This window comes from Sorex araneus, chromosome 7, assembly GCF_027595985.1.
Source record: "Sorex araneus isolate mSorAra2 chromosome 7, mSorAra2.pri, whole genome shotgun sequence".
Classification (NCBI taxonomy): domain Eukaryota; kingdom Metazoa; phylum Chordata; class Mammalia; order Eulipotyphla; family Soricidae; genus Sorex; species Sorex araneus.
In genome coordinates this window covers 19,735,112-19,753,208 of record NC_073308.1, presented here as the reverse complement: position 1 = coordinate 19,753,208, position 18,097 = coordinate 19,735,112, and the positions used below count along the sequence as shown (strand labels likewise).

The 18,097-nt window shown below is 47.3% G+C and overlaps 1 protein-coding gene across 2 annotated transcripts in view; it reads left to right on the top strand.

Annotated features, from left to right (window-relative positions):
- EPRS1 (glutamyl-prolyl-tRNA synthetase 1) overlaps positions 1-18,097 on the top strand; it is a 49,671-nt gene that overhangs the window by 14,544 nt on the left and 17,030 nt on the right. The window contains exons 7-19 of one of the 2 annotated variants that reach the window (XM_055144310.1): positions 1,336-1,462; positions 2,286-2,478; positions 4,195-4,366; positions 6,015-6,248; positions 7,597-7,681; positions 8,448-8,507; positions 8,800-8,820; positions 12,895-13,005; positions 14,479-14,615; positions 15,362-15,569; positions 16,232-16,344; positions 17,009-17,126; positions 17,524-17,883. In XM_055144310.1, coding sequence (XP_055000285.1) covers positions 1,336-1,462; positions 2,286-2,478; positions 4,195-4,366; positions 6,015-6,248; positions 7,597-7,681; positions 8,448-8,507; positions 8,800-8,820; positions 12,895-13,005; positions 14,479-14,615; positions 15,362-15,569; positions 16,232-16,344; positions 17,009-17,126; positions 17,524-17,883 — 1,939 coding nt within the window. The remainder of the gene's footprint in view (positions 1-1,335; positions 1,463-2,285; positions 2,479-4,194; positions 4,367-6,014; positions 6,249-7,596; positions 7,682-8,447; positions 8,508-8,799; positions 8,821-12,894; positions 13,006-14,478; positions 14,616-15,361; positions 15,570-16,231; positions 16,345-17,008; positions 17,127-17,523; positions 17,884-18,097) is intronic. The other variant, XM_004613013.2, reaches the window with a different exon arrangement.

The following is an 18,097-nucleotide window of genomic DNA, read 5'->3' as shown; positions in this document are numbered from 1 at the left end:
GCAGAAAGTGTTTTCATTTTCTTGTTCATTTTGTTTTATTTTGGGGCCACACCTGGTGGGGTAGGGGGGGTTGCTGCTCCCTGTACTACCTAGGAGATGGTACATTGCCAATCTTGGGCTCAAACCCTAGATCCCTGCATGCCCAGTATGTGCTCAGCCCATGGAACTGTTTCTCTGGCTCCCTAAATGCATGGCTAAGTACCACCTGTGTACAGTAATGTGTGTAGGAATCCTTTAAAGTTGACTTGTTGATCTAGAGTGCTTCATAGATCTCTAAAAAAGCGGATTGAGTTCGAAAATGACAGAGACATACCCAGTGTCCTACTTTCCTTCCTTTCTTTCTGTCAGCTTGATCCCACAGGTACAGCCACACTACTCTTCCTGTGAAAGGAGTCCAGTTCTCAACTTAACTTGCTTCATGCTTGCTCCTCTCCCCCCCTCGCACCCGCTGTAGATTTTCAGGAAAAGAGGATGTTGCTTTCATTGCCACCTCATCAGTAGCGGATAATGTTGATTTATATAGTATTGTCAGCAGTATCCTAGTGTTGATTTGTGGCAGAGGGTCAAGTGGGTTGGCCCATACCCGGCAGTGCTCAGGGCTTATTCCTACCTCTGCACTCAGGGAACACTTGGGACTTTGCTGGGGAGACCATCTATAGGGTGTCGGGGATCTAATCCCAGTCAGCCACGAACAAGGCAGGTGCTCTAGGCCCTGTCCTATCTATCTGGCCTCTCCAATTGATTTTATTCCTTGTACTTGTCAACCGGCCATGGACCAGAGTCACGATGGCTGGTGGCGTGTTGGTCAGGATGAAAGCTGTAGGATTATTAACTCCTTTGGCATCGGAGAGAACAGAAGGCTAGAGGCAAGGAAGGCCCCTTCTGTGGCTCCCTGATTCTGCTCTCTCCCCTTTTCTTACTCAGCAAACTGACCATCTCAGAGTTACTTCTTTCTGGTCAGCATTAGCTGGTTCTTGGTCCTCATTAGCTTTGGGCCATAAGAAACATGCATCCAGGTGTTGGGGATAGCTTTGGTGGTTCTTTTACCTCCCACTAAATGACCTTTTTTTTTTTTAATTATATCTATAGAAACATTTCTTCCAGATCATAATACTTGTAATGACTTGCCCCTTTGTGAGATTTTGTGTATCAAGCAGTTTCTAAGGATGATTTTGTGAATGGTCTAGTTGCCTCCGCCCTTCCCTCTATCAGGTCAGATGATCTCAGTCTTTCTTGATTTACCAACTCGCAGAGTATTTAACTCTCCTCCCAGAGACTAAATGGAAGCCTTGTGCGCAACCTGTTGATGGGTCTCTGCAATGTCTCTTCTTTCAGGTACTTACACATCGGGCACGCGAAGGCCGCGCTCCTGAACCAGCACTACCAGGTTAACTTTAAAGGGAAACTGATTATGAGATTTGATGACACAAATCCCGAAAAAGAGAAGGAAGATTTTGAGAAGGTAATTAAAGATGCACTGATGACTCTTTGCCAGAAAAATGATTTGAAATTTGAGGGTCACCTACTACCTTCATGGGAGGAGCACTGACTGATGTCCGTTCTCTGTATCTGAGTCTGAGCCCTCAGCCTGAAAGTCATGTGAGTTCCCGTCCTGAAAAACTTCCTGTTTGCAGAACTGGAGTGATAGGTCAGAGGTAGGGTGTTTGCCTTACATGGGGCCAACCCGGGTTCGATCCCTGGCATTTCATATGGTTCCCCAAGCACTGCCAGGAGTAATTCCTGAGAGCAGAGCCAGGAGTAACCCCTGAGCATCACCAACTGAGACCCAGAAGGGAAGAAAAAGCTTACCATTTGCTTTTCCCTCCCCCGGTCATTGTGGATTGACCCAGATACTGTATTTTCCTATAAGAATCAATGAAATGCTTATTGGAGGTCTTAAGTTTTAAGTTTACGGAAGAAACACACTAGGCATTGAGAAGTGTGAAGGGCCCCAGCCTCTTCTCTTTATTCAGGAGGACTGCAGAAGGCATGTGGCTAGAGGACTGCTTTTAGTAGAAACAACTTTTCCACAGTTCAAGGAAAGCTCTGTCACAAAATCCACTCTTGCCGCTGAAAATGTGGAGGCAGTAAAATGATGAAGTCTTTTTTTTTTTTTTTAAGTTTCTGCTCTAATACCATCCAACTTCCACAACTATTTGCAGGCTGTCAAAGTGTTGCAATATGCTATTACGTTTGCCCAAATACGGTGCCAAGGCTTGAAAACTACTCCCATGCTTCCAAAGGCCACAAGCTCAGTAGATTCTTCTTTTGGATTCTTCCTGCAGGTTATCTTGGAAGATGTTGCTATGTTGCATATCAAGCCAGATCAATTCACCTACACCTCAGATCACTTTGAAACCATCATGAAATACGCAGAGAAACTGATTCAGGAAGGGAAAGCGTATGTGGACGACACTCCGGCTGAGCAGATGAAGGCTGAGCGAGAGCAGAGGGCAGAATCCAAGCACAGAGGAAATTGTGAGAACTGGGCCCTGCTCAGTGGGAACTGCTGCTTCTTAGTGATGCGCCTCCTGTGTCTCCTTTCGTGGAACATTTCTCTCCCTCTCTGCACGTGGAGCCATGAGGCAGTACCATCCGCATGTGAATTCATCTCTTAGGAACCCTTTATTTCTTGGTAGGGCGGCGCCGGAGGTCTACTCTCTGCTTGGCACTCGGGGGTCCAAAGGATCTAGGGGACCAGGTAGTGCTAGAAACGGAGCCCCAAGCATCGAATGTGCAATGCAAGTGCTCTGTCACCAAGCTACCCCCCCCCTCAGACCCCAATCCTTTTTCTGTGTTGTCTTTTCATGGTTGGTTGTTTCTTTGTTGGCATTATACCGCATGTGAAGTGTGTCCCTCAGCACCCCTTACCATGCCCAATCTTCCATGCTGCTTTCACACAGTTGCAGTTTTTAAACTATTTCTCTCTGTCAAATATTCCTTCCTGCAGTGAAGTGTGAACATAACATCTAAGCTTTAATCTTGCCCTGTATATCAGAAATAGCACTTGGCAAAAGCCACAGACAGCGCACACCCATCTCTGATTTATGACTTGTCACCCATCCTTCTGAGTTATGCTGCTTTCCTGCTGTAGTTATGCGCCATTTAACTACATGACTATTTAAATCTCAGGTATCACATTTGGGAACTCTAGGAAATTGAAATTGTTAGGAAGTCTTTTTACTTTTTATTTTTAATTCTTTTTTGGTTTTAGGGCCACACCAGCAGTGCTTAGGAGCTGTTCTTGACTCTGCTTAGGAGGGACCCCTGGCTGTTGCTTGGGGAATCACAGGCAGTGCCAGAGGTCAAGCTTGGGTCGGTTACATGTAAGGCAAGTGCCTTAGTCTCTCTGCATTACAGAGATTTCAACTGGACTGACTTATGTGGGGGGGAGGCGGCCACAGGACTCCCTGGCTGTGCTGTGGAGGCTATGAGTTTCCAGGGAGTTCGCCCAGGGTCCTGTGCGTGCTAAGCCTGTGTCCCAGCCTCTGAGCCAGGAGCAGGTGTTTATTGAGAGTGCTGGGATTCAGAGCTTGGAGATGGGGATTTTGTGTTTGGATTTACCATAGAGCTCTTGAGATTTGGAGCTTTCGGGGGTATTAAGCTTGTGTCACAGACTCTTCTGTCATCTTTCCTCTTGGGTGTGCAGGGTCTCCTTTTCTCCCCAGGAACGTCTGGGGGGCCTTCCGAGAGCAAAGACCTGCTCCCTGCTCAACCAGGTTTTTGCAACAGGCACAGCTGGGACCTGTTGGCTGGTACCCGGGGCCTAGGCCAACTTGTTCTGTGCCAAGGACTGAGGCAAGCCAAGGCCAGAATCTCCCGCTGCCCAGACCAGAGAGGGCAGTCGTGCCAGGACTAGAAAGCTCAGACCTTGTATTTCCTCTTCCCCTTTTATTAGTCTCCAGCAGGGAAGTGGGCTGGTTCTAGCTTTTCTCCAACATCTTGGTGACACATTTCCTAAGTGTTTTGTGAGCTTTCCAGAATGAAGCCTTGCCTTTTCTTTCTTTTTTTTTCCTTAACTTTATTAAAGTATTGAGATTTCTGACTTTGGAACTAACAGTATTTTCAGAGGGACAGAGCTTCCGAAGTAAAGCAGGAATGTGAGGAAATGTATATCCAGTTACCCAGGACTCTTATTTTGAATCCCACCTGTGAGTATTTCTTCCGATCAACTCTGACGCTCTCGTTTTATAGCTGTTGAGAAGAATCTGCAAATGTGGGAAGAAATGAAGAAGGGGAGCCCATTTGGCCAGTCCTGTTGTTTACGAGCAAAAATCGACATGAGCAGTAACAATGGATGCATGAGGGACCCCACCCTGTATCGCTGCAAAATCCAGCCACATCCACGAACTGGAACGAAGTACAAGTAAGTGCGTGTCTCTGCTCTGGAGGCTGCGAGACGCCTGTGCGGTTCCCTGGGAGTGAGGAGAAACTTCAGAATAGTCAGGAGGTTGGTGCTGAGGTTGGGGTTCCTTCGTCCACAGTCTGACTGGCCTTTCTGGAAGCATGTGTTATTTTTCTTACAGGGATTTGGGCTATACCTGGTGACGCTCGGACTATTCCTGGCTTTGTGTTCAGGTGTGACATTTGGCAGTGTTGGGGGTCCAGCCACCTCTCCTGGCCCGTGAAGTCTTATTTTCTCAGAGGTTTTTCCTTGGGGGTGTGAAATGGTCAGACTTGTTTCTGTGAAGGCTACTGCACAGTTCAAGTCCTTACACCTGCCCAGAGTTGTTCTTATGAATGGCTTGGAGTAAATCATTAGCTTACCTTTTAGATTAAGATGCTTCTTGCTGTGAACCTTGATTCTGCCATGCTTAAGTAAATTTATGAAAAATGATAAAATAAAAAATTATAGAAATGTGAAAATGATAAGAAATGGGCATGTTCCTGATAGTTTCACTTGTTTTGTTTTGGGGCCGCATCTGGCGTACTCTGGTGTTACTTGCTCTTTGTTCAGTAGCTACTTCTGGTGGGTCTCAGGTGATCATATGGGATTCCAGTGATCAAACCTGGCCTGGCCACGTGCACTGCACGAGCCCTACCCACTGTCCTTTCACACCAGCCCTCTGTGCAGGTTTTCAGGTTAGCAGGTTTTTTTTCTTCAGGGGCTATCCATCCTCCAGTTTGCAGATAATTGTAGAATGGATTTCTTTGATGGTGATATTTCTTATATTTTAAAGAGGCCTACTAAATAGAATCACTGAAGAGGTTGGTAAATGTAGCTGATTAGCCCTGTCTGGCTCATGTTGGGCTTTTGTGGGCAGATGGATATATGTCATAGTCCTGAACACCTGGACTCTGGCTCGATGAGCCCGTCATTCTAATGGGAAGGTGCTACTTTATAAGTAAGCACGTACCTTGAATACAGTTGGAGAAGAGCATTTAAATCCACATTTTCAGTATTCAGTGATGGCAGAACAGCACCCTGGAGCATCATAATGACGTTGTCGCCTTTACCAACAGTTTCTGATCACGTTCCAGTCAAGAGTTTACATGAGTTGGGCCTGATACTGTATAAAAATAAATATCTGCGAATTAGGGTGTGTGTCGTTCATTACTTCCCTACCATGATATACATGGCCATTACTGAAATAAGAGTGTAGAGTTTGCGTTCTGTAATAGTCTCTGAAATTGCAACATTTTTGATTAACTACCAAGTGGGTAATGTACTAAATGCTATATGCTTTGATTATTGTTAATCATGGTACTTGATATTTTTGGTCACACCTGGATGTGCTAAGGGCTTACTGTCATAGCTCTATACTCAGGAGTCATTCCTGATTGTGCTTGGGAGACCATATGTGGGTGGGGTTGGGGATGGAAACTGGGTGAACCATGTGCAAGGCCAGTGCCCTACCTCCTGTATTATTACTCCAACCCAGTACTTGTTGATTTTAAAGAAAATCCCAACTTGGAAAGAATTAAAATGGTATTGCTGCTTACAGACATTACTCTAAGACAGGAAAGGATAAACTGCTTCATGTTGATTTTTCAAAATAACTTTTTTCCCCTAGTGTTTACCCGACGTACGATTTTGCCTGTCCCATAGTTGACAGCATCGAAGGTGTGACACATGCCCTGCGAACAACCGAGTACCATGATCGGGACGAGCAGTTTTACTGGATCATTGAAGCCTTGGGGATCAGGAAACCGTACATCTGGGAATACAGCCGGCTCAATCTCAACAACACTGTGCTCTCCAAAAGAAAGCTCACGTGGTTTGTCGACGAGGGGCTCGTGGATGGCTGGTATGCCTAAACACTGCAATTTTTCACTGCTTTGAGGGGTGGAGGAGGTGGGATGGAGAAGGCCATTGGGGTTCTGCCCTTGTCTCTGTTCCAGTTCCCCAGCTCTGTTTGAGTGCTGAAACCGGAGCATCTGCTGTGGCCTCTGGCACAGCCTGGTAGACCCCGTGGTTTGGGAGGGGGGGTCTAGGCCGCCATAGATGTGACTGCCTTGCTCACGCTCAACGAAGGCCCTGGAAACTCATGCCTGGTGTGAATGAATAAGTCACTGGCTGCAGCCTTGGCTGGGAGGGCCCTCAAGCTGCAGAGCCCTTACCTTGAGGAGTCAGTACCGGGAAAAGGCTGGAAACTGTCAGCAGCACCCGAGTAGCCTCTGGGTTTCTGTGAGAAAGAGGAGAAAAATTCAGTTTGCAGGTGTCTGTGCAAACCGAGTCTGTTCAGATGGCTTTCCATGTTTGTAAAGCACAAAAATTATTGAAACTGATAAGTTGATCATTATAATGGAAAATAAGCTCATAATATATATATGTTTTTAATATTTATGAATACATTATATACTTTTAGAGTTTGTATTTATTGCACCTATGATTAACATTTAAATATTAGATATTTATAAAATTATGAGATTTTGTGAAAATAAGATTATAAATACAATTTGTTAACTCAAAATTTATTGAAGTTAAATATTATAAATAAAAATATTAAAGTGTAGATGTCTATATAATACATAAAATTGTACTCAGCCAACCTGAATTTGATTTTTCATATGGTTCCCTGAGCCCCAGTAGGAGTGATCCCTGAGCACAGAGCCAGGAGTAATCTCTGAACATAGCTGGGCAGCTGAGTGTGGCCCCAATACTTACATGAACAGTATACATTTTGTACTGTTTTTCTGTGGATCTAAACTGGGTACGAGGCAAGTTTGCCTTGGGGCCCCATGTATAGGGCATGGCAGACCTACTCAGTCGGATTGATAGCTCAGACATGCTTTTTTGTGAGTGCAGCTCCCTGTTGGGGACTTGCCCTGGCAGCTCACAAAAGTAAAAATGTAAAAGGCTGTTTTCCTATATTGGATTCTGCATGTCTTGAAGATGCCCCTTCAATGTCTGCTTCTGCAGACATGCCTTTCCCGTGCCCAGCGGCGCAGCATCTGAGCTGCTAGCAGTGTCCCTTCCTGGCCATGGCCCTGCTGGTCTTGTGCTCTGCCTGTCTGCTCTGTCCAGCTGTCAGTCTAGTCATTTGTGGCTGTCCCACTTACCGTTCGTTAAGGTGTTTTGTGCCCTCTGCATCTGTCCTTTAAAACAAATTCTCTGGTCTTTCCGACACCCACGAGACTCTCCCTCTCCCCCAGGGATGACCCTCGGTTTCCCACAGTGCGCGGTGTCCTGCGGAGAGGAATGACAGTGGAGGGACTGAAGCAGTTCATCGCCGCCCAGGTGAGCTCTGCTGCTCTGGCTTTCCCTTGTATCTCATTAGTCTTTACTTCCTTTTTGCAGGGGGTGGGGAATGCCTGGCACTGCGCAGGGGTTACTCCTGGCTCTGCACTCAGAATCCCTCCTGGTGGTGTTTGGGGAACCATATGGGATGCCGGGGATGGGACTTGGGTTGGCCATGTGGCGGGCAACTGCCCATCTCTCCAGCCTCCCTCCCCCACTCTTTAGTCTTCCTGTTGCCATTTCTCTTATTCTGCGTTTGTTCCTTAAACTACAAGGGCTAATGGCATTTTTTTTTTTTGCGTCACACCTAGCAATGCACAGAGGTCACTCCTGACTCATGCACTCAGAAATCACCCCTGGCGGTGCTCAGGGGACCATATGGGATGCTGGGATTTGAACCCGGGTCGGCCGCGTGCAAGGCAAACGCCCTACCCGCTGTGCTATCACTCCAGCCCCGCTAATGGCATTTTTTAAGGGTATGTGGAGCATGCCTTAGCCCTAGCCTAGGAATGAACAGAAGCAGCAGCAGTACCAGCAAAGCCTGTCTTTGCTCCCTGCTGTTCAGGGTAGCTGCATTACTTTTACATAAAATTATGGCTACATATGTATGTTAAAAATGATGCTTTAGATCCCAGTGGAAGTATACTTGCATTTATTGGGTTTATTTATTTATTTTTGCTGACTTGCTTAGCTAAATGACAGTATTCTAACTGCTTCCCCTCTTTGTGGTCGTGGGGTTGATGTGATTTCATGCTTGTTTTTCTAGGGCTCCTCACGGTCTGTTGTGAACATGGAATGGGACAAAATTTGGGCATTTAACAAAAAGGTACATACTTTGGGGTATGGGTCCTCTTTTTCCATGCCTGTCTCCTGAATGATCCATTTAGAATTAATTCATATTTCTCACAGCAAATGTTTGTGAAGGTTATTGTCATTTTGCAGTCTTTCAGGAAAATGGAATGTTTTCCTTTTTTGAACAGAGGCGGGACATTAAGCCTATTAATATTCCAAACAAGTGGCGGTGACTAAAGCAGACACACTTGGAATCATGGGGGGAAGGGTCACAGTGTTTCTGTCCATCTTTTTTGAACTCTGCATTTCATTTTTCTGCTTTCAAGCTGCGAGCGCTCTGTAAGAAGGTATTTCATGATGCTTCTCCTTGCCTTCCTAAGCACATAGCTTTGAGCATAATACATGTTACACCAGCTTTGAAGCACAATCACATTTGTCGGACTAGCCTGTCCAAATCCACTGAAAATGCATTATTCCTATTTTTGTGTGTGTGTGATTTTTTTTCAAAATTTTGTCCTCTGAACTCTTAAGAGGCAAAGGGAAGATTTGGCAAACCCCACTCCCTTGTGTCCCAAGAGGACAGTTTTCAAGTTACACACTTTTTTCCGCTGTACTCCTTCGTATTGCTAATCACGAATTGGAAGCAGATCCTTAGACACTATAATAAGGCAAACAGTTGTGTGCCTGGTTTCAGATTCAGTTTTGTGATTGTGCGCTGTTGAGTCTTGGTGTTGCTGCCGACCGTGCCAATGCCTTGCCTGAGAAATAGTTGCTTGTCTCGCATGTGTTGTGAATTTATTTGATCGAGTCTGTTAAATCTGTTTCGCTTGTCCTGCATCAAGGAATTAATAATTGGTTCTTGCTGTTGCTGCAGTTACTAATAATTGACAAAGCCAAATTCACGGGCAAAGTTAAGACTGGTGAATGTTTCAGTGATAAACATTTCAGAGCTTCCAAGTCCCAGAAAAGCTCCACAGTAAGGCTCCACAGCACTTGGTTCAGAATAATGAGATGCGCTTCACCAGCAGCCAGAGCTTTGTTGGGATGAACAGCGCTTTCTTCCTCGTTTCCTCTTACAAAGCCCCGTCTTCCCTCCTGGGGCCTCCCTGGGGCCCCCCTGTCACTATGGCGTTCCCTGAACCTTTGCATGAGATGGAACGTCTCGGATACTTGCTTTTAGGTAGTATTAGTTGTGCTCCTGTGATGGCCATTGAGACTTTGGGTCATTGTTTCCCCCTCATTTGTTGGTGTCTTGTAGAGTCTTGTCCTTCCTCTCCTCCACTTGTTTACCTTTCTAATACTGCCTCCAACTGCACACCGTGCATTTCCTTTCAATGTTCCGAAGATGTGTCTGCCAGCACCTTCCACCCTGCTCTGCTCCCCTCCACTCCGCTCCACTCCCTGCTCCCCATCCTCCTCTCTGCTCCTCTCCCTGCTCCACAGCCTCCCCTCTGCTGCACTCCCTGCTCCCCATCCTCCCCTCTGCTCCTCTCCCTGCTCCCCACCTTCCCCTCTGCTCCACTCTCTGCAGTCTGTTCTGGCATCACTCCCGGTGGGATCAGGAGACCTCGTGTACTGCAGGAATGGAACCCAGGTAGCTGCAGGGAAGGCCAGCACCTTCCCCATAGTTGTCTCTGGCCCCTGAAGCCCCTCTCTGACCAGGTAGACTGGTCAGTGTGCCACGGACGTAGAGAGGAGGCAGCTGCCTGCTCAGAAGCGAGGGTTTTCCAGCTCCCAGAATTGTGTGGCTGTTGTTTCAGCCCATGGGGTCAGTCCTTCCCATCTGTCCTTTTAAGGCAAGCAGAAGAGAATCCTTCTTGCATGCTGAGTGGCTGTGTGCGGGGTTTTCAGTTCTCTTGGCCTAGCCTGTCCAGGTTCATCACCATCAGGCACCATCCTGAGAGCAGAGTTTCTGTCAACCAGCTCTGTGGCATCGCATCTCTCTCTGTTTCTGTTGCTGGTCTTCATGCCAACTTTCCATAACTCCTTTACTTCATCTTTCCTGGGGCCTGGAGGGACAGAGGTGGTTTTTTTTTTGGGGGGGGGGTGGGGTGGGAGTGCTACAGTCTCTGCTTACTATTGCATTGTTTCGTCACTTGCTCTTGGTGGTCCTCAGGGCCCGGGGTCTGAACCTAGGCCTCCAGCATGCAGGGCATGTGCTTGGCTCATGAAATAGTCTCTCCAGCCTGCAGATGAAATCCAAGTGGAGCGTCAGTGAGCTGTGGGGTATGACGCTGTGAAGTGGGCGCTATGGACAGAGCTGAGTACCCCTGGGTACTGCCCCCAAACAGACAGAAGTCATCCTGATAGCCCTCTGAATATATCGTGATCTTTGTTTTCTCCTTTTCATCTCGATGGAAACTAGTACATGATTTCTTTTTTGTATCGTAACTGGGCTCTTTCTAGTTCCGAAGTAAAGCCTCCAAGATACTCGTAGGAGACATTTCAATTCCTTACTTAGTACTCACTTCACTGATCTTCTTGATTTCATGTACTGAGAGAATCTTCTCAGATAAGGCAGAAGCAGCTTCGAGATGTGTGCTCATTTCAGAGCTGCTGCTTGTCTGCAACTTCTTGAGCTGCGTTAGTTTAATATTCACTTTACTATTATGATGATGATGTAATAATTTCCCCAGCTCTCATCCCTTTCCCTTGTACCTGTGCTTAGTGAGGAATCAACTTCTGAGGAATCAGAAGTTCAGCCTTCTCTCTGTCCCCACCCCACAAATATGAAAGTCTCTGAAAATAAGCATGTGAGTGGCAGGGTGTTATGCTGTAGGGTGTGGGCTCTGATTTCCTTCAGTCCCAAGCCTGCCCTCACCTTCCGCTTCTTGCCTGATGGAGGCACTTTGGGGAGTCCTGAGGACTCTTAGGAATAGTTGGGAAACCACAACTCTAGAGACTTTTTTTTTTTCCTAGAAATGTGCGGTTTGGGCAATGAGAAAGACTTAATAAACTTGCCCCAAGAGTTCTCAAGCTCCTTTAATCCCTTGTAGGATGCTGTTTCTTCGGGGTGGTTAGGAGGGGGCACACCCACTGCTACTCGGGGCTTACTCCTGGCTCTGCACTCAGGAATTACTCCTGACAGTGTTCAGGGGACCATAGGGGGTGCCTGGCAAGTGCCCTTCCTGCTCTCCTGTCTCTTTGGCCCCTAGATGCTATTTCAGGGTGTTTCCAGATGACATGGGACCATGAGAATCATTCTTAGGGTGACTGGACAGGCTTCTACGATAGCCTGTCATCATTTCCCAGAGTGGGGGGGCTGCAGCTTCAGGTTCACCAGTTGGGGGTGCTTCTGTTTGTTTGCTGAGAGTGGTAGATTTTCACTCAGGTGGGATTTTTTTCCCTCCTGAAAAAGGGGCATTAGGCCAGTTAAATTTGGGAGCCTTTGCTCTAAAGAGCTCCTTATTATTGGCCAGTGGGAGAGATAGTTTTCTTTTCCCATCGGTTGTGGAAATGAAGCTGCACTGAGCAGAAATTTCTCCTTCCAGCTCTGGTAAGGAAATCACAGGCTAAAGGACTGGCCTGCTTGTCATGTTCTGTCACTCATCACTCTAGTGCAGTAGAAGCGTGAGAGCCTGCAACTAGTGAAAAACCAAAATGGCCTCAGGAAGAGGAGAGTGAAGTGGGGGGTTTGGAGAGAGGCTGGTGCCAGTTTCAGGCCAGCCAGGACAGAAGCAGATAGAGCTCGGCAGGCCCAGGCTGGGGCATCCACGTCTGTCTTGGGCTCTGAATCAGCCTCTGAGATGGCTTCTCTTGATTCCTAGAATCACTACTGACCCTAACCCTAAAATTCTCCCCAAGGAAACCAACCTGCCCACACAGCAGTGGCAACGACCAAAAACCCAAATGCCAACCAGACTGGCTGGGTCAGCGTCATTGGTCACCTTCTTGACTTGCCAATAGCGTTTGTCCGCATTTTCCTTCCCTTGGCTTTTCTTTAGCGTCCCAGCACTATTGTACGGACTGTCCCCCTTAGAGCATTTCAAATTGAATCGAGAAGTGAAACAGACCCAATAGGTACTTCTGGAGGCAGAAGAGATGAGCTGGGTGGTCCGTTCATGCAGTCGAGGGAGCTTCCTGTCACTGTGAGTCTGCAGGATTGCCTTATTATAGTGGCCTAATGCTGTTTTCCTTGCTATGGTGCCTTCCTTGCTATGGTGCCACACCGCCTGCTTGTGATTGCAGAAACATGCTGAAGCACCTTCGAAGAGACTAAATTCATACAGTCTTCATTCATGATTCTTTTTTCTTTTTTTCTGCTTGACAAATGCTAGGGAAGAGATACAACAGGTGAACCAAAACAAAAAAATTAGTAAATGCAGTAACAAAGCAAGCCAGTTAGTATTCCTGGGCTGTTGGTTTCCAGAGGAAGTGTTTAAAACTTGGACCATCTGACCATGAGGATGTGTTTGTTACAGGTCATCGACCCAGTTGCCCCCCGCTTTGTGGCCTTACTGAAGAGGGAAGTGGTCCCAGTGAACATCCCTGAGGCGCGGGAAGAGATGAAGGAAGTGGCCAAGCACCCGAAGGTTCTGGGGTTCCCCATGTCATATCTGTTATAGCAGGGACAGGAACAGGGCTCCTGTGACCCCGAGCTCTGCTTGGGAGCCTGGTTTTGAGGCCGCTTTTCCATCCAGCATTTCCTGGGATTAGCACTGTGGGAAAAAAAATACTATGGTTTCCTTGCTGCAGAACTTGTGGATGAGAAAGGTGGTGGTGGTGCGGTCACTCTGGGGTTGCTCAGGTCAGGCCCTTTCAGGGGTCATGTAGCACCATCGGTCAAACGTGGCCAGGCTCTGCCACTTGAGACAAACCCCAAGCCCCACTTAATTTTTTCCATAGCATATCATATCATCAAGAACTCAGTGCTGATTCTTTGTTCGTGCAAATGGCAGACTGGTGTATATTATGGGGCAAGAGGAATCTATGCACATATATAGTTATGGGGGGGGGGTCACACATGGTTGTGCTTGGGCTACTCCCAATGTTGCTCTTGGGGTTACTCACAGCAGGGGTCCCAGGACCCTGTGATGTTGGGGCCCGAACTCAGACCTGCATGCGGAGCATATAGGCCAGTAGCTACATCTCTGACCTTGTAGGCTGAGTCTATATGCTGATAGACTCAGCTCTGTTCTGTTCCTGTGTGAAATGCAGAATGAAGAACTGCATTGGTCAATGGTAAAGTTAGGTGAGTGGTCCTGAATTATGTATTCCTGGGTGATCTTTGTTGTTTTCTTGTAGTCTTTGTTCTCCAAAGGCAATTTTGCATCAAGAGATACAATTTTTCCATCTGCACTCCTAGATGTAAGATTAAGAAGTTAAAATATAGGAGTTAAAATATGAACTCATGAAAATATTCCAAAGTCTGTGATCACCTTTCTGTTAACAGGTCATGGCATTGACTACTTTTTTGCTTGTTTTAGGCCCCACTCAGCAATACTCAGGCCTTACTCCTGACCCCACTCAACCAGTATTCGGGCCTTACTCCTGGTTCTGCCTTCTGGACTCATTCCTGGCAGACTCAGGGGACACTATGGAATGCAGGGGTTGGAACCCAGGTTGACCGCCATACCTGCTGTACTGTCTCTGTGTTCCCAGAAGCTTGTTTTTTCTTTTGAAAATACAAACCGATCTCCTTGCACAGTGAATGCCTCAGACCTCATATGCCTCAGGTCTCACATATCTGAGCTTATAAAAATCGCTGTGGAGGTGGCAGGTCTGCAGTCCCTGGGTAGTGGGGTCTTTGCTCTCCAGCAAGAGCAAACTTGGATTGCAAAGCAGGACCTGGCTGGAGAGACACCCACAAAGTGGTTCAGCTCTGAAAACAATGATTGTAGGTCACCCATCACGTTATAGGTCAGGTGGCAGATCCAGTGACACAGGGCAGAGACGCAAATAGTGCACACGCAGCTTCCATTTGATCTTGGATGACCAAGCACATCCCTTTTTCTCTGGGCTCAGTGTGTTACTTTAGCCAATACACTTCTGTTTTTGTCCACCAGAATCCTGATGTTGGCTTGAAGCCTGTGTGGTACAGCCCTCGAGTCTTCATCGAAGGGGCCGACGCAGATACGCTGTCAGAGGGGGAGATGGTGACTTTCATCAACTGGGGCAACATCAACATCACTAAAGTACACAAGTAAGAACTCTTGGTTCATAAACACAGAGAAGAGACGTTTCAGCCTTCCTTCACTTCCTGCAGTAAAGTCCTCAGTGCAGGCCCAGTTCTGTTGCCAAAGAGGTCTGTTCAGCCAGAGATCTGAGACCTGTGTTAAATGTGCTTGCTTTTTGTTTCTGTCTTTGGGGCCTCACCTAGCAGGGCTCGGGGCACCAGTAATGCTGGGGTGGAACCTGGGTTAGCCAGCAACAAGGCAAGTGCCCTCCCTACTGTCCTGTCCTGGCCCCTACATGTGCTGTTTTGTGACTATTCCATGTTATCCGGGAGGTGTCAGCCTTTTTACTTGTAAAGGTTGATAATCACTGCATCTCAATAGAAAAATTTCTGGAAGGCTTCAGAGGGCCTTTTATCATCTGCTGCTTATCTACAGTTTTTTCGTGGAGGACTCTTGAAGACTGTGATGAGGCCGAGCAATCACAATACAGAACCCAATCAAGCATTTTTGGCACTTGAAATTCATTTGTTCATATTTTAACTCATATTTTAACTTTTTTTTTTTTTTTTTTTGCTTTTTTTTTTGGTCACACCCGGCAATGCACAGGGGTTATTCCTGGCTCTGCATTCAGGAATTACTCCTGGCGGTGCTCAGGGGACCGTATGGGATACTGGGAATCGAACCTGGGTCGGCCGAGTGCAAGGCAAACGCCCTACCTGCTGTGTGATCGCTCCAGCCCCATCATATTTTAACTTCTTAATCTTACATCTAGGAGTGCAGATGGGAAAATTGTATCTCTTGATGCGAAATTGAATTTGGAGAACAAAGACTACAAGAAAACAACGAAGATCACTTGGCTTGCAGATAGCACGCGCGCGCCTCCTGTGCCAGCTGTCTGTGTCACTTATGAGCACTTGATCACAAAGCCTGTGCTCGGGAAGGACGAGGACTTCAAGCAGTACATTAACAGGAACACGAAGGTAGCCTTCCTGCAAACCCTAGTACACGGTTTAGGGAAATTGCTTTTGAATTGGGAAAGGCGCTCCAGGGATTCTTCTCCTCAAGGTAAAAATGATACGTAGGACTGAGTCAGACTCGAAGACTAATGTCCCCATTTTGTAAGTGTTGGAAAGTGAGGCCCAGTGAGGTTCAAGAATGTGAGTGATGGGGCCAGAGAGATAACTTGCCTTGCACACCTGGGTGTGGCCCCAAAAAAAGCTAAAGGGAAAAAAAGGTGTGCAAAGCCAGCCAATGAAGCTGGGCTTCAGGCATGGCGCTCAGGCTTCAGGTCTGAGTGATGGCGGCTGCACCTTTGGCCTCTCATGCTGGCACCTGCTCACCTTGTGCCTGTGTTCCCCACATTGTGGCAGACTCATGGCTCTGCTGGCACCAGGCGTCAGTTCTCTTTAACGTTTCCTGCAGTCACTCAGTTTATGCCGTTAGCTTTAAAAATTGCCACCGTGACTGCTAATCTTTATTTGATATTTTTCACCCTTTGCTCTTAATGTGCTAAAGTGGTAAAATTTTCAACATCTTTAATATGGGAATGCTAAGTAAAAGAACATTCCAGGAATGGGGATGGAGATACTGTGTTTTCAGGTTGTTTTTGGTGTTTTGATGTTGCCTGCTTCACTCTTTGCAGCATGAAGAGCTAATGCTGGGGGATCCCTGTCTTAAAGATCTCCGAAAGGGAGACATCATACAGCTGCAGAGACGGGGCTTCTTCATCTGCGACCAGCCTTACGAGCCCGTCAGGTCAGTAAATCAACTGTCCAAGGGGGAACCAGCAAAATACTACAGCAAATATTTCAAAAATGCAGCTTCTGCTGAAGCCCTATATTGTTTTGATTTCTGTATTCAGTATTTCAGGCTTTAATAATGAGAACTCAGAATAAGTATGACCTTAGCAAGTTATGCTTTTTAAATTCTAGCCCATCTTTGAGTTTAATGTTGTTCAGAAAAAGTCTTACTTTTTCTGTGGGCAAAATGATGATATAGTCATCGGGGTATTTTGTTGTTGTGTGGTCCTGGGATCAAACTTTAGACATCCCCTTTCACTGAGCTTTCCCGGGCCCTTGGGCAAAATTATTTAATCCAACTAGGGGAGGGAACAGGCTTTCTCTCCTGGAGAGGTATGAGCCCGCCAGTGAGTTCATCGAGGATTTACATTGGAGTCACTGTCTGCGTTCTTTCTTTTTTTTGCTTTTTGGGTCACACCTGGCAGTGTTCATGTTCAGGGGTTACTCCTGGCTCTGCACTCAGGAATTACTCCTGGTGGTGCTTGGGGGACCATATGGGATGCTGAAAATCGAACCCGGGTCGGCCGCATGCAAGGCAAACGCCCTACCCTCTATGCTATCACTCCAGCCCCTGTCAGCATTCTTTCAAATGAACTTTGCTTTGCCCTTCTATTCGTCAGCCCGTATAGCTGCAAAGAAGCCCCGTGTGTCTTAATATATATTCCGGACGGACACACGAAGGAGATGCCAACAGCCGGGTCAAAGGAAAAGACCAAAGTGGAAGCCTCGAAAACTGAGGTGAGCGTGTGCTGTGTCGGTGGCTCCGCAGCCGGGCACGGGAGTGTGCTCTGCAGATGACCACTGGCTTACATGTACCGACGAGGACTTGTTAGCTTACTCATTCTTTCACATAAAACACCTTGCAAAATAAGAGTTATTGTTTGGGGGCCAAGCCTAGCAGTGTTCAGGGCTATTCCTGGCTCTGCACCCAGTTACCCCCTGGCTGGGGGACGATATGGGATGGAGGGGATTGAAATCATGCTGGCCAGGAACAAGGAAAGCACCTTCCCCTCATTGTACTACTCTCCAACACCATGTAAAGTTTTAAGTGTTTGTTTTGATCTTAAAATGTGAAATGGTTTGATCCTGCATGAGGGGAGTTGTGTAACTGTTTCCTTCTGGTTTCGCTCTGTAGACAGCTGCTGCTCTGAAGGGTCGGGCAGCTCCTGCCGTGAGTGATCCCCGTGCTGTAGTGGAAGACCCCATGGTTCTGTACAGCCGAGTGGCCACTCAGGGGGATGCTGTACGCGAGTTAAAAGCCAGGAAAGCCACCAAGGAAGAGATCGACGCAGCTGTCCGGCAGCTTCTGGCTTTGAAAGCGGAGTATAAGGAGAAAACGGGCCAGGAGTACAAGCCTGGCTGCCCTCCTGCCGCCGGGCCCCCGAAGACCACTGCCCAGGCAGCACCCAGTGCTCTGTCTGCTCAGGCTCTGTATGAGGCGGTCGCGGCCCAAGGGGAGACTGTTCGGAAGCTGAAAGCTGAGAAAGCCGCCAAGGTCAGTGCTCCATACTAGCTCAAGTCCACTGTCAGGAGCTACGAGCTCAGGATTCTGGGTCATCATGCATGTTGTGTGTTGACAGTGCCTGAAGCAGGCTGTGATCCAGGTTTGGGCTGAACTCCAGAGATCCTCAGGGCCTTTGCAGTGGGATGGATGGGGGTAACAGAGCACATGATCCCATGTTAGCTGTGAGGAGGAATGAGCGAAGTCG